This window comes from Ambystoma mexicanum, chromosome 1q (assembly GCF_040938575.1).
Source record: "Ambystoma mexicanum isolate Mex_15411 chromosome 1q, UKY_AmexF1_1, whole genome shotgun sequence".
Lineage (NCBI taxonomy): Eukaryota > Metazoa > Chordata > Amphibia > Caudata > Ambystomatidae > Ambystoma > Ambystoma mexicanum.
Window position 1 is genome coordinate 1,313,210,129 of NC_090922.1, and position 16,544 is coordinate 1,313,226,672.

At 45.8% G+C, this 16,544-nt stretch overlaps 1 protein-coding gene across 1 annotated transcript in view; it reads left to right on the plus strand.

The window, feature by feature from the left end:
- The window catches only part of LRP8 (LDL receptor related protein 8), a 1,426,130-nt gene that overhangs the window by 1,299,210 nt on the left and 110,376 nt on the right, over positions 1-16,544 (plus strand). The window contains exons 14-15 of the mRNA XM_069642168.1: positions 11,665-11,806; positions 15,255-15,407. Of these exons, the coding sequence (XP_069498269.1) occupies positions 11,665-11,806; positions 15,255-15,407 (295 nt within the window). The remainder of the gene's footprint in view (positions 1-11,664; positions 11,807-15,254; positions 15,408-16,544) is intronic.

Genomic DNA, 16,544 nt, shown 5'->3' on the forward strand with positions numbered 1-16,544 from the left:
GGATGTCATACAGTTGAGATAGTCTTTAATTTCTGCTCCCAGAACCTCCCTAGTTGGCTGGGCCTCACATCTAGCTCTATCTCTGGGAGTAAGAGAGGTCCTCATCATTCTGCCTATAACTATCTTGCGCGGCGTGAGATGCTGGTCGGATCCTGGTTGGTTCCGAAGTGCATACAATGCCAATGGTAGATGGTGCAGCCATCCCTTCTTTAATGTGAGCTTCAACTTAGCTATCCTCTCCTTAAGCAAGCTGTTGATCCATTCACATATCCCGTTCCCCTCAGGATGATACGCCGACGAGAACTTGTGCTTTATACCAAGCTAATCTGTTCAAAAACTGAATTTACAAAGTGAGCCCCGTTATCTGATCTCATTACTTCGCACACCCCCCATCTAGGGAACACCTCCCTCACTAGGAGCTTGGCAGCACAGGTAGCGTCAGGGTGTGTGCAGGGACCTCCTTCTATCCATCTAGAGAATGGACACACCATCACAATTAAATACCTATACCCGTTGCACACTTGAATCATGTCGACATAGTCGATATGCAAGTGCTGGAATGGTCCATTTAGTCTGGGAATGATCCCTCTCACTACTTTTAATGTGTGCGCCCAGCGGTGAATTGCTGGCAGATTATGCAGTTCACCATGAAAAATGCAACATGCTCTGCCAAATTCGGTGTGCACCAGTCTTTTGCGAGCGTTGCAGTTAGGTTTTCTTGTGTCATGTGGATGGGGTAGTGAAGTTGTTCTAACGCTACCTTTAGGAGGGCGACAGGCATTACTGGTTTACCAGTGCTGTCTTGCCTCCACAACCCGCCAGAGGGGTTTAAAGAACACCCTCAACGCTTCCACAGATTTTTATCCTCCTGAGGTGCCTCCCCCTGGAGCTCCATTAGCTGAGTCTGCCACATATTACTATAGGCTTCTGATGTGGCTCGCTCTACTATCATCCGCTCATGGGTACGTGCCACCTCCACGTCCATGATTGTTTCGTTCTTAGATGCCATACGCTTGGCTTCCGTGTCCGCCTCATGATTTCCATGTGACACGAAATCTGTCCCCTTGGTGTGAGCGGCGCATTTCACGACCGCTTTACCCACTGGAAGCTGTAGTGCTTTTATCAACCTGTCCAATAAGGCTGCCCTCTGTACCTTGGTGCCGTCTGCTCGGAGGTAGCCCCTCCTTTTCCAGCGCGCTAAGCCTGCATCATGCACTGTGCACGTCACATAGGCGGAGTCACTGTACACCATTACTTCCTGGTCTGCATGATTCTCAATGGCGAGTATTAGTGCCAATAGTTCGGCAGCCTGTGCTGAATAGCGAGATGGTATTCGTGCACTAAAGAGTACTCGAAACTCCCTGTTCGCCAGGTGTTTCACCACGGCCACGCCTGTATACCTTTGTCCGTCTTCTTGGTCTATTCTCGAAGACCCATCAATGAAGACGATCTCTCCACTCGCCAGGGCATTTTCCTTTACCCTGGGGATCTCATCATAGAATTCCTCATAGTTCACACAGTCGTGCATGGGTTCTCCCTCTGTGACTGTCTCAGCTATGAACGTAGCAGAGTTTACAGTTTTACATCACACTATTTTGATCGCTGGATTAGAGATGATCACCTCATAGGCGGATGTTCTTTGAGACGTCAGTGTGCCTTTTGGCTTCTCTAGTATGGCGAACAGTGAGTGCTCAACATACAGTGTCATGGAGCACCCCATCACAATGGATGACGCCTTCTCGATGGCGAACGCGGCAGCAGCTAGATTTTGTTCGCATGGGAAGTGGCCCTTCATGACTGGGTCCAGATTCACGCTGTAATATGTTAGGGGCTTATACCCCAGCGAGGTTCGCTGCGCGAGCACTGCCGTCATGAAATTACCATCGGTATGTGAGAACAGGTAGAATTCCTCTGCATAATTAAGAATCTCGAGAACTGGGGCCTTACAAATTGCCCCCTTGAGTTCTGTAAACCCCTTTTCCATTGCCTCAGTCCACTCGATATCTTCCCTTGTCACCTGCGCCTTTTTTAGGGCCTGAAGCAAGGACTTGGTGTATGAGCTGTAGTCGAAGACCTATGCTCTGACGTAATTGCACAGGCCTAAGAAGCTTTGCATTTGTTTTATCGTGTGCGGCTTGGCCGTGTTCATGATAGCTTCAGCCCTCTCTGGGGTTACCTTCTTCCCCTCATGTGAAATCAATTGCCCTATGTACAATACTTCTGGCCGACAGTACTGCAGCTTCTCCTTATCAACTTTGTATCCCTTCTCAGCCAGTATAGTTAGTAGCTGGACAGAGTCTTGCCTGCATTGCTCTTCAGTGGTGCTGCAGATCAGAATGTCATCTACATACTGCAATACAACACTGACCACTGGAACATTGCTTAGGTCCATTTGCAGGACTCTGTTGAAAATAGATGGGGACTCGCAGTACCCCTGTGGCAACCTCGTGCTTTTCAGGCGCATTTGTCTGAAAGTGAATGACGTCAGGTCTTGAGTCACGATGCAACGGGATCGAGAAAAATGCATTCTTCAGAACGATTACCGTGAAATATTTTGCCTCAGTGGGTATGTTGCATGGGATTGTAGAGGGGTTCGGGACTAGAAGGAACTCGGCTTCAACAATATCGTTTAAGGCTCTTCAATTTTGGATTAAACGCCAAGACCCTCCTTTTGATTTCTTGACAGGGTAAATCACCATGTTACACTGCGATTCTGACGTCACAAGGATGCCCTGCTCCATCTTGGCGGAGATTGTCTTCGCGATCCCTTCATCTGCCTCTCTGGACATGGGATACTGTCACGCTCACGGTAAAATTGCTCCTGGCTTCAGTTTAATTTTCACTTCCCTTACCCCCTTCAGGAGTCCTACATCGTAGGGTCCTGTTGTCCATACTGCGGCAGGCACTTGGGCCATGTCGTCATCAAAGTATTCCGGATGTACTAGTGCCAACATCATTCTCTGTGGTACCTCTCGTTTGATCATTTTGACCCAAAATATGAGACTCACTTCCACCCTTGTCTCTTCTAGGTCAGGGTGTTATTCGAACAGATCGTCATCGGTGAAGTCAGTCACTCGGTACCCTTCTTCAATGGCGACAATCGCACCCCATTGTCTGCCTTCATCATCACATCCTTCGACAAATACCACTTTCCCTCGTAATGCGGCAAATTGCACCCTTAAAGGAAATACTTGTCCCTCCTCTTCATGCATGGGTATTCTTGGTCTGAATAGAAACTGGGTCTGTCCGTGAGGCCTGGCAATCCCGCCATAAGCACCCAAACGCCAAATGCGAAAACCTCTGGTTCTAGCAGTATAGCCCTCATTGCTGCACGTCCAGAGTATGCTCTGATCATTTTGCACACGTTTGAATAATGCATTCCTGGAGTAGAGCACACTATACCATTCTCGGTAAACAAGATGGTCATGTTTAGTTTAGTCATCAGGTCCCGACCCAGAATATTTACTGGAGTCTGAAGTGAATATAATAGGGGTACATTCATTTCGCACTCTCCCACTGAGACTGGGAGTGCGTCTGTAAAGGGAACTCTACTATGAGCTCCAGTGAAACGCTTGAGTATCTATAGCCTCGCCAGACAAGGAAAACTTGCCTTCTTGAATGCACGAGTGTGTTGCACCCGTATCAACTAAGAAGGAATATTCTTTCCCCCCTATGGTGACATTCACCCTTGGTTCCCTGTTAGGGTATGGTGTCACTGATAGGATAGAGCACATCAGATTCCCCCGTGAGCTGTCCTATTTTATACATAAGTTCGGCCCACTGTATACTTGTTGATTTCCCCCAGTCCCAGGTTTAACTCCCCCCTCCGGAACCAATGCCCTGTGTGACATTTGAGGTGGTGCTTGCTGGGGTTGTCCCTGCGGCAAGTTCCCCATGTTCGGTGGTTGAACCACTTGCTGTGCACCTTGCTGCACGCCTGATGCTTGCGGCTGCACTGTGTAATTTTGTGCACTGCCCGGTTACGGGATGGCAGGTTGATTCATCATGCCTGCCCCCATCCCTTGGCCATTTTGCCACATGCCTTGGCTTCTGCACATACGCGCTACGTGTCCCGTCATTCCACACAGCCAACACACTGGCAGTGGTCGGGCCATCTGTCCATCTGACGTAGCTGGACTTCCCATCTGTGCATTCTGGAAGCCCCCTTGAACATTCTGAAAACCTCCTTGGTTACCTCGAAACCCTACCTGATTATTCTGCCATCCTCTCGGGTAGGACCCTGCGTTACCCTGATTATTCTGCGATGGGTTGGTCGCTTGTTGTGCGCTTGGTTCAGCTGGGCCGGTGAGCGTGGCTCTGTCGAGAGCATATTTCGCGAGCTTCTTTTGCACTAGCTTTGCCTCCTCTCCCTTACGCGTTGCCTCTTTTTTCTGATTCTTTTCTTGCAACAATCTACAGTAGTGTACAATTGTCAACTGTATTTCGGCCCATGGTTTGGCTTCTACTCCTACCAATTTTTTTAGCTGCTTCTGCACTGGTTCAGGCAACCCTTGGCATAATATGTGGTAGAATACAGGGATAGATTTCATCCAAGACTCATGCGTTTCGAGCACCCACGCGTCCTGAAAATTCTGGATATAAATCAACGGATCCTCGGAATCTTTCATTTTCCGAGTCATTATAGCTCCCATATCGACGTGTCTGGGTATAGCGTTCGAAGCGCTTTCCACACTGCTGCTCTGCAGTTATTAAATGGCGCTCCGTCATGGGAGGTATCAGTTAATGTTATCCTAGGATAGCCTGCCCATTTCCATACATCATCTGCTCTTTCACCAAGTATAGAAATTAGGAGGCCCTTAATGTCCCCTATAGCTAAGGTGACACCCCCCGTCATTTTCTCTAGCTCGTGTATCCACTTTCCGGCTCCCGATGTCAGCATTGGAAGCTTATTTTTAAGATTCTCTCGATCCATGTGTGGCCATGGAATATATTGTGGTCTTGCTCCCCCTTTTCTAGCAACGGGAATTGGAATGCGCAGTCCTCCTTCTCTTTCCCCATAGCTCTCTGGTCTATTGCCAGGGTGGCATTCCCGCCTTGCTGTCTACATGGCAATGCCCTTAATCTGTCTGCATAGGCAGGTGCTGATGCCTCCCGCTGACCGTGGGGTGTTCCTTCATGACGGCCGGACTGCGCGGCAGACTTCGGTGTCGGTCTTGTGGACCTGCTAGAGTCTGAGCATCGTACACCTCGGTCCCCTGGGGGCCGTTTTTCGCACCGTCTCCCCTCTTCATATGCCACATCCTCCGTTTCCCCACCAGAGTCAGATTCTGAGTACTCCCAGACTAAACAACTACTAGCGTCTTCTTCGTTTTGCCCAATCTCTAGCCTGTCTAGGGACAGTCCCCTGCTCCCACTACTTCGGGTGACAGCCTCAGTGTCATATAGCTGAGTGCTCTCTAAGCGCTCATCTTCCCTTCCCCCTTGGTAAACTAGTTCCAGTCGCATCTCGTCATAGATTGTATCAATCGTTTCCCCGATGCTTCTGGACGTCATCTTCAATATTAGTCCCGCTTGTACCCGGTACTGCATCGCTTGCAGGAAAAAATTCTTCTATGTCTTCCCATTCTACTGTAGGACTGGGTTTAATCACTTCCCGCTCCAAATATTCAAGATCCTGTGCCCTCTGTCTGTGCTTACGTTCTATTTCCGCGTCTATTTCCTTTCGCTTTTTTGCTTCCTCCCTAGCCTTATCTACTTCCCTCATTCGTTCATTACTATGTTCTTTTGCCCTTCTACTTTCCTCCTCTTTCCACTTTTTTACTTTTCTTTCGTGCACTCTCCTCTCTCCTCTCGTCCTCTAACTTTAGCATGTTCTGCCTGTACTTTTCATAGGCTGAAGCGGTATTCCTTGCTCTTCGCGATATAGTTGTTCTCGTCTTAGCCTTTCTTTCATTCTTGTCCTTTCATCCCTTACTTCCTTCTCCTTCTCCCTTCGTTGCGCTTCATCAGCCCTTTCTCTCGACCGTACCTCATCGTTTCCCTTTCCATCTAATTACAATGGTATCTGCCCTCCCATCCATTCGTCTTTTGCGAATGCTAACTCATCACTTCCTTTCCATTTCTTTCCCTCTCTCTCTTTCTCGAGAGATGCACTAGTTTGTGCCTGATCCTTTTTTCCACCATCACGTCTTTCCTTGTCCCTCAGGACTGCGGAGGCAAGATTACTCTCCTGCTCCCTCTCCTTGATCCCGTCACTACTGCACGTAGGCGACTCATATGCAGGGTTGCTATACCCCGTAGCTGCCTTGAGTTCTCTTAACGGGTAAAGCCCTTCTGTTTTGCTCCCTTCGATGACTGGCTCAGGCGGGGCTGGTGGCACGGTAGGCGTCTCACCTCCCTCCGTACATACATTTAATATCCAGTCTTAGGGTGGTTCTTCCACCTTTGTTTCTTCAAACATTTTCCATAACTCAAGGACAGCAAGACGTTTCTCTAGCTTCTTGCCTGTATATGTGACGTGTAGGAAGGTGGTCATGTGCTGTAAAACAGCCTTAGAAAGTGACCCATTCTGGGGCCAAGGCATAAACATCTTATTGGTGGTACACTTAACCCACTCCTGCCTATATTTCTTCAGTTTTATTGCATGCTTGGGCAGTTGCTTGCATAAATGCGCAAGTGGGGTAACTGCCTCCATTCTTAATTTCGTCACCAACAATATTTACACAGTTCTTTAATCTTCCCACTAGTATGAGCGAGCACCACATATGCAAGCTCCAATCCAATTTTTTTTCCGCTAAATTTTGTACCAACAATTTACTCAAAACTCATCAATTCAAAGTCGATTCCCTCTTAGTTACGAAATCGTGTAAAGCCAAAATGCATTTCAATCAATCATCAATACAATAATTTCACATTTCACATACCCAGGACATATATGACAGACGCTTGACAGACTAGACAGACGCCAGCTGGTCACACATATACCTGCCTTCTAATCAATACCCCACCATGGGATGTGAACTAACCTGTTTTGTGACGTCTTTAATCATCACCGTAGCCTAAATTGTCCCCCCAAATGGGCTCTGGGTTCACGTTCCTTCTGATCACTCTTTAAAGCGCAGGAACCAGGCGAATCCTTACGTTTTTGCTCAGATGCCCCCCTGGCATCCCTTATGTTTTTTTCACAGGTGCCCCCCTGGTATTCCTTATGTTTTTTCTCAGGTGCCCCCCCCTGGTATCCCCTCTTTATTTCTTATGCTCGAGTCATTAATCCCATATATATATATATATATATATATATATATATATATATATATATATACACACAGTCTTCTCTACTCCTACCTACTTTATTTTTTCTCCGTTACCTTTCCCTTACTTACTCTAATACCTAGGAGACATTTGCCAAAGTAACGAGTTTGTTGTTTCACTCACCGATCGCATCTTTTCCTCTCTGGGACTTTGGGATCACTGCCCCTTCCTCTTCCTGCTTTTAAGGTTTTCGTCCGATCCGTTGCCCGTGGGAATGAGAAGGGTTATGCTTGAAAAGACGGGTTACTTCAGACCCACTGCAGATTTTTGAAACTTTTACTCTATCATTGTCCACGGGGAGCTTCTCAGTCTACTCAGCCGCAATGGTGAAAGGACTCGTGATCTTACCGAGGGCCCAGAGTTACTTTGTGCCGTCGGTCTGAAGGTGTCTTATAACTATCAATCGATAATCAATACTCGATGGCCGAAACCATCCTCACGCTACCAAGTGTTCAGAGAGGGGAGGAAGTTACTGATGGGCCCATAGGTCAGTACTCACCCTCCTGAGCTTGTAAGACAAGATAGCTGCACCATGTGAGGACAGGGGGTGCAGGATTCGCATACTCCAGCACAACTCAATAATGAGGACTCAGTAAATTGGCAAAGGGAAGTCCGTTTAATGGCGAGTACATCAAACAGGGAAAACAAATGGAAATCAGCAGCATTCGCAATCACCTCTCTCGCCCCGACTTCCCCAAACTTCAGTTGAACAGCCACTTTTATGCATAAAACTTGTCATCATTGATGTCTAACTTTACAAAAATCATCATGCAATATAATTGGTTAGGAAAGGTAACTTAAGTATAGGTGCTATATCTGTATACGGTAATGCAGCATGTGGATTGGATAACTCTTATTGGGTGGGCGTCTATGTCCAACCCTCTACCTTACTCGTGATAGACGTCACTACAATTACGACATCTCATTGGTTCTACTGGCTATAGGACCCTAGATTACTTGGTCTATTGTGATTGGGCGGGTTACACCCCTAGACATAAATCCCCATTTTAATTAGCAGCATGCAGAATGGAAACCCAGGTGCCTGGTGTCCCAAGTTTCACCCTGCCTCCCTTCCATCAATCAGTATCTTAGGGCTATGTGTCAATTAGTTGGCTGGGTATGGCCTCAGAACTGTAGTCTCTTATCAGGAGAAGTTATGGCATCCTCGGGTTCTGGATGACATCAGGCGGTGGTACTTCTTCGCGCCTGGCAGGTCACGTGTCTGTTCACCATGAATCTGCTTCAGTTTCCAGCTTTTATTGTATTTAATTCTGCTTCGGCTCTGCCATCTGCCTTGGCCTCTCTTATCTTTATCTTCACAGGCGAGCTGGTATGCTCCGGAGCCTGATTCTTGCGAGTTGATGCTCTCATCCCCTTCACTTGTTGACCTTGATTTCCTAGGCATGAGCCACTCTTTGTTGAGTTTCGATTCCTCTCCTTCTCTTGCCTTTGCCTGGGTTTCGAAAACTTGGCCTGTCAGGCCTCTGGCCACCTGGGTACATTTCTGCTTTTACAAAATGGAGTCGCACTTGTATAATGTGCTGCTCGAGGTAGATATATAGTCGGCACATGCTGCTTCTATTCTACTAAGCATTGCAAGCAGTATCGGTTTCTTAGCATCTTGCGCGTCAAGCCTATTTACACACGTTTAGCAGGACGGTTGCTTCCAACTTGTCTCGCAGCACCGTTTCCTTACGTTTTTTGTCTCTTCTCTGTGTCCATTACATTTATTTTCGTAGCTAATTACACTGGCGTGCCGTCTTCGATAGCCACTTTTGTTCATCTGCGAGTCTGTTCAGGCACTTATGTCATTTCTGCTGGCCTTCCATTAAGGCTTTTGGGGTCTCTTCGTGGACCGCATGAAGGTACTCCTCATTTCATATCAGCGGCTGGTATGGCTGTCTGATAGGGTACTGCGCTGCCCAGGGTTGTCTTGTTATGGGCACTTCAACAGGCACGGATCTCCTAATGTATACTGGGCAGAGTTCCAGTGCGGCTCTCTGTTGGTTCATTTGCTCTTCATACGTCACGCCCCTTGGCGGGTACCTTCATGGCAGATCGAACTGAGGGGTAGGGGTGCAGGTCATGTCTGGAACCTCCTGTACATCCTGATTTCAGGGAAGGGGTAAAGAGAAGCAGTGCAGACTGAGCAATAGATTGTGGTGTGTCTGGAACATTAGGAAATGGGACCATCAGTAAATTCACAGCTGAATTGGTGTAATGATACTAAAACTATGCGAGAGGTTGTGAGTAGCCTCTCATCTACTTTCATTTACGCCCCCTTTTTTCTCTAGAACCCCTTTACTGGCGCTAGTAAAGGGGTTCTAGAGAAATCTGGATTACATCCTGTGTGTAAAATGTAACTTGAAAATCAAAGCCTTGAGTGCTTCGTAGAAGACAATGATGGATGTGGTCCATAGCTGTTCTGAGGGGAGAGAGTGGCAGCTATTTGGGATGCTTCCAGAGAAATATTGACTCAAGGGTTGGCAAGACTTATTAAGGATTTCCCAACAGAGAATAGATTTAATGCAGAGCTATAGCGCCTAAGTTGATTCTAAGCATGTTAATCTTGTTTTTCTGTGATTTTAGGTGAAATCGTCTTGTTGGTAAGGCAGGCTAGTTTACAACATCCACAGAACGTATTCAGAGTACCAGAGTAGTGTAATGAGTACTGCTTTATGTGGTAAAACTGGGTTATAGGTCTCTGTTTAGTTCTGCACTCATAGATATTGTGCCGGCCCGCTTGTTGATGCAGTCTGGAGGATATAGCACCCAGCAGGCTTCTTGGCTAGAATGCCCTGCTCAAGCTCTGCCAGTCTAAGCAATGTATATCGCCCCCTGCGCTTTCACGGTTCCGCTGCAGCTTCCCAGGACCCTGCGTCTCCCTGTTCTGGCAGCTCCTTGGGCACCTCAGCTTCACCACACTGCTCCCTCAACAAACCCCATCAATTCTGCTTCCATTCTCTCTGAATCTCTGGAAATTGGCCCTTATATGGTTACTGGGCCAAATACAAACTTCCTTGATTGGCTGCGGCAGTCAGGTGTTTCTCTAGCCTCTCCTCATAGGTAGTGGGGCTTTTTACATGTGAACTCGGGAAGCACGGCCTGGTGGCCTTTTTCAATTTGTGCATGCATGTGCTCTGCATGTTTGGCTGGCATTTGGTATTCCTCCCACCATGGCGTGTTCGTCTTTTTCTGGGTAAGAGGGGGTGATATCAAGGGGGGTTGGATTTCCGGTGCCTCTTTATCATTTTACTTCATGTGAATTTTATTTTGAGGATCTCAAGTGCTTGGGAACTCTCCGGAAGAGTTTGTGTGTCAATCCTGCTTTTAAATGAAGGTTGTGGGAAGATTGCTCCTTACAATAGTTTTCCCGCGGATTGAGGGCAAAGTGCACTGGGTTGTAGGGGTTGCAGAGATTGGGTTTTCGCATGGTCTGATTGGTTCTTGCAGTGTCTTGGCTATTGTCCCTACGGGACAGGGCAGGTGTTGACATTAAAATGGAAAGCGAGTTTCACTGCTGAGTTTGAGGTTTGTGGTTTTCCCAGGGTTTGACGGGGTCTCAGAGGGTATTGACTCTCTTCCGCAGGGAAATGGATGGATGGTCCCATTGAAATAAAAAGGTTTTGTGGATCCCATAGTTCCCCGTCTTCAATGGCTGCCATATTCTCACTATTGGGAGGGGAAGGCAGGCCTTCACTTCATCACAATGGACACCAGCTCCCAATGGAGCTACTTGTGAACTGCAAAGCCCTGTATACAGCATGATGATGATGATGATGATGATGATGATGATGTGGCTGCTCCCTCAGCTGACAAGATGCCTAGAGTTGCCCCACAGCCAATGGCCCCTCCTAGGGTACATACACTACACGCGCAATGCTTAGCTCTAAAAATAAATCTCCATCTGCTACCCCAACTGGAAAACTCTTTATAAAGGATTGGTACCAACAGAAAAGTCATTTGCCCCATATTGCATTGGACTGGACTTGTAACAACCAACCCTAGTTAAAGCCATTTTTTGGACCCATATTTTCTGTAACCCCACCCTATCCACATATTAAAATACTCTAAAACATTGCCATAATAATAATATACATTGCCTGCTGCATTTTGTTTAATGTTTTATACTGCAGTAAATAACAGCTACAGGTCTAAGCAGGGATTTAAACCTTTTGTCTTGCAGGATGAACAGAGATCTCAGCAGCAGCCACTGATCTCCCTGAGCTATCTGACACAATAAGAAATCAATGCAAATAATAAGCTCTTAGTAAATTCATATAGTTGTGTTCCTTTTGTCAGCCTTGTCTCTATACTTCGCAGATGCCACATTATTGTATAATTGAGTTAGCGGAAATTGATCGTAATTGTGTCTTGATCTCCCATCTGCAGGATAAGGTCTTCTGGACTGACCTGGAGAACGAAGCCATCTTCAGCGCGAACAGATTGAATGGCCTAGAGATTTCTATCGTGGCAGAAAATCTGAATAACCCGCACGACATTGTGATCTTGCACGAGCTGAAGCAACCCGAAGGCACGTAGCAGATGTTCCGGTGCACCCACTTACCTGGTTAATTAGGTCTTCATCCCACCTGACGAATACATTCACTCAGTTTTGGGTTTAATTGGCATTGGTTCCCAGCCTTCTCTTATGGGCCCCATGATAATCTAATTTCCCTGGGAAATTGAATCGGGCATATCCGAAAACACAGATCTGCTTCAGGTAGAACAGATCATTGCAAAATCTAAAAGATAAAAGATGTGTTGCAGTGACATGATCTTCTCACAGGAGACTACTCAAATAAGACAATAGCAAGTAAATGTTGCTTCTTGTGCACATTATTTAACACCAATGTGTCATCTACATGTTACATTCTCATTCTTCAAACTGTGAACTTACTGACTTACCTGACAGAATTATTATCATTGCTATAATTGTAATATGCGCGAACCTAACTGGTGGGCGACAGAGCGCAGTACATTGAGTTAAGCATAAAAAACAGATTCTGGGAAAGAGAGAGGAGAGTCCTTGAGCATGGGAGTGTAGTTGGAAACAGAGTTTCAAGTCCTTTACGAAACTGACACAAGAAGGGAGACAAACGAAGAACAGGGGGCTGGGATTTCCAGAGGCATGGCAAGGCAATCAAGAGCACCTGTCGTCAGATAAGAGGATTTCCAGAGGCATGGCAAGGCAATCGAGAGCACCTGTCGTCAGGTAAGAAGAGGATTTCCAGAGGCATGGCAAGGCAATCGAGACCGCCTGTCGTCAGGTAAGAGAGGATTTCCAGAGGCATGGCAAGGCAATCGAGACCGCCTGTCGTCAGGTAAGAGAGGATTTCCAGAGGCATGGCAAGGCAATCGAGAGCGCTTGTCGTCAGATAAGAAGGGAGGATTTCCAGCGGCATGGCAAGCCAATCGAGAGCGCTTGTCGTCAGATAAGAAGGGAGGATTTCCAGCGGCATGGCAAGCCAATCGAGAGTGCCCGTCGTGATGTACAAGCATTTTTAGCTTTGGAAATCAGGAGTCGCTTTGCTTTATGCAGCTTTTTTGCCTTTGTATATTGACAGACGATTGGCTGGATTTGGCTATAGTTGAAGCACGACAGCCTTATTAGTATGCCAAGCAAGCTTAAAATGAAAATGTGCTTCATAAGGCAACCCGTATACCTCAGCCAGAATGGGGGAGAGAGTCAAACTTCCTCTTACATGAAATGAATCGGCCAGCAGCAAGTAGTACTGACCGAAGGGGCCTGAAAACATACTGGATGGCAACCATAAGAATGGCATTTCCACCATATATATGCAAAATGATACTTTGAGTATTCCATTATTGAGTATTGTTTTTTTTTACTAGTACAGCAAATTGGGGCCATCTCTATAAATGTTTCTAAACGTAACTGAGAAAACAAAAAAATATGTTTTTGGCTTCAATTGGCCAACAGTAGCGTGAAAACCCCTGGATGGACGTAAGCTGGGGGCAACGCACTGCAGATATTACTCATTTAATTTTGTGTAAATCCATCAGGTATTTTGTACACAATTCGACAGAGAAGGGCATCAGAGGGGGGGCACACCCGGTCCAAAAAACCTTTATATATCTCCCATGGTGCATTGCAGCACTGAGACTTTTCAGAAACGAAAACCCAAAAAAGAGAACGGCTCAAAATGATTTTGGAGGAGGTAAAGGGGTGGTTTCACACTAGGGTATAGATTGGGAGGCGGACAGAGGACCACGTGGATAGTTGGAGACTATGGGAAGGTCTGTACAGATGTTTTAATGCTGATCCTTTTCGGTTCCATGGAGGATTCCCGCACGCACCTCACGATAGGTGCTCAGAGAACGAAATGTCACGTGGACCAGAGAATGAAAGGGGATAATAGGATTGGGTCAGGGGGGATGTGCACAGCGTAGGGTGGAGACCTTGAAACCAGGAGCTCTGCCCTTGGAGATTGGCAGTGGGAACATGGAAGACTTGTGGATTTGAGTGTATTATAATGGATGCTGGAATCCGCAAACGCTGCGTATTTGAAGGAATGATTGCTGTGGTAATACTAGGTGGTTTTGAGGTGACTGCAGTATGTTTACTTGGGAATTGTTCAGGGGACACTACCACGCCGGAGCAGGGTGAGCCATTGGCCAGTGGGCCATGGCCATCATGCCAGTGGGCCCTGGGAGAGAGATTGCATAACGAAGCCCTTGGAATTCAGTGAAAACACGTAAGTTAATGTGATCGAATTTATCAAAATAAAACCAAGGGAATTCACTGGGTGTGGGAAGTGAGGACCATCTTAACACAGTCTCCCGTTACTCAGCCCATGAGTGCATGAGATCACAACAGGGATCAACAATGCAATCAAGAATTACATTAGAAGAACATCTATGGGCGCAGGCGATGGGGAGACACCAAGTTAACATTGTAGACGCTACCACACCCACCAGATTAATGGGGTGCGTTGCAATAAATTGGATCATCTTAACTCCTCCTTAACAAAACTTTTTTCACTGGTTATTCATAAGTGTGTTTATTAGCGAATTCGAGGAATGAAATACTGGGGAAATATATATATATATTTAATACTGCTCATTTGTTGTCTCATCTGCGCATGGCGCTAATCAGTATATTATTTGGTTAGACCTGGGATGCAGACTTCTACACCACTAGAAGTCCATTTTTGTGAGTCCTTCTAGTGAAGTGCTCCTCTCTGCTTATTTCTCACTTAAAACAATTATAATGTGTTTTCTACAAATTATCACAAGGCTCAGGGGGGCTATTATCTAGGGCAGTAAAGACCCTTACCTTCTTTCATGCAGATACGAAGGGCAAACCTAACTGTGATTAGTACATTCTGAGTGGCTGAGTTTTTGTTTTTTGCAAGTGAACTGATCCCTCTTTCTCCCTATAATAGCTGTTCTTTAATTATTAAAGGTTTTTAAATTCTGTTTCTCCCCTGCGTGCATTTCAAGCTGTGAAAGGAACACAGTATTCCCATCACCGACCAAATATTAAGTACGATGGAAAATATGAACTTTAAGCACTTAAATATAACAGCTGTTCCTGATCTAATCGTAAATAGTATAGGTAAAAAAAGAGCTCTTTCAGAGTTATGCAACATGAAACAATGAGTGATAGAATACAGCTGGGGGAGGGACTATTTGGGAGGCAAGTCTGTGATAGGCGAAATAACACATCAATAAATCCTATGAATAATTCATGACTGATCACTTTTAACAATGCACAGGAAGCAAAAACTTAGTTTTGGGTTTGTAAAGGTTTTCTTCTCTAGTGCTTGGATTGTAATGTTTAAGGAAATATCCTGTTGCATTCAGAAACTGATCTCACTGGCACGCTTTTCCTATAAATTCCTGTATTCATAATCCAGGACTGAATGGCTCATATGCAACAGGCAGCCTGTGATCGGACCTTTCCACGAAAATTCCACAGATCTGAAAGGAATCTAACAATGTCTTCTTCTGTTGCACAGCCCCCGATTCCTGCAACCTGGGAACCCATGAAAATGGAGGTTGCGAGTACCTGTGCCTCCCGGCACCGCAGATCTCCGTCCACTCACCCAAGTACACCTGCGCCTGTCCGGATGGGATGGAGCTGGCTCCTGACATGAGGAAGTGCCATCCAGGTAACAGCTGCGGCCACGCTCGTTATCACTGGTCTCCTATTAGCATGTGGGTCGCCGCCCCAAACCCGCGAACCCCACCTAGTCGCTTGGGTCTTTTGCATGATTTGTGAGCCGTCGGGCTTTCATTTTAACTTAACCCCTTATCTGCCAGGCTATCATGCAAGTCTGTGCATCGTCCTTGGCACTTTTGTTCTTTTGGATGTGGAGATGCTTCAAGCAAAATACAACATTGTTTCTATATTTTTAATGTTTCATATTTGAATTGTGTTTTTTTTTAAATACAGACTCATTTATAACATTTCGACACGTTATTTCCAAGAAAAGATTCTAGTACTATTTTCTTCTGTTAAAATATTTTGATTAGAGTTGAAGATCAGCAAATGGTAGAGTTAATTGTTTTTCAACAATAAAATAATGTTCTAACTTCTAAATGTATATACTTAATATAGAAACATGCTGAATGAAACTGATTCATTTAAATCAATAGAATTGAATCTAGTACTATTTTCTATAAGTGCAGGATTGTGAATATGCTGCAGAATGGGCTGGTGGTAGTGAAACATGCAGGGATAAGCTGTCGGCCGCCATGTTTCTCCACTTCAAGGCCATTTTGATTGGTCTTTTCTAGATGGAGCGGGAATGTGGCTGCATGAGCTTTTCCCGCCCAGTGCAGGGACCCCACCAGCATCTCAGTACACATCCAATTTTGATGCAGGTGGAGAACCCTGTGGATTCTGCCTGTTTTTGTTTCATCACATGAGAGCATGTGTTTTCCACAGAGATCCTGTGTAATGACGACTGTCGTGTGTGCATGATTCAAATATCAAATGTTCTTTACTTATGTTGCCCAGGCAACCATTGTGCAACTGCTGTATTCAACGAATGAACCATAAGAAGCTAAATGTGCATATACACCTCTGCATGACCCCGCTGCATTAAGGGTCAACGTTATAATTATAAAAGCAGATGTATTGTTTTGTAAACAGACTGCGTCAAAATTACTCGTTCTGCATAAATCACATAAAAATGTGCACCGTGAGACTTTGTAAAACTATATATTGATCCGGTGGTTCAAATATTTGAGCAAAGATTTTTGGTTGCTGGGAACACCTGTGCTTCTCTGCATCTAGTCCTTCA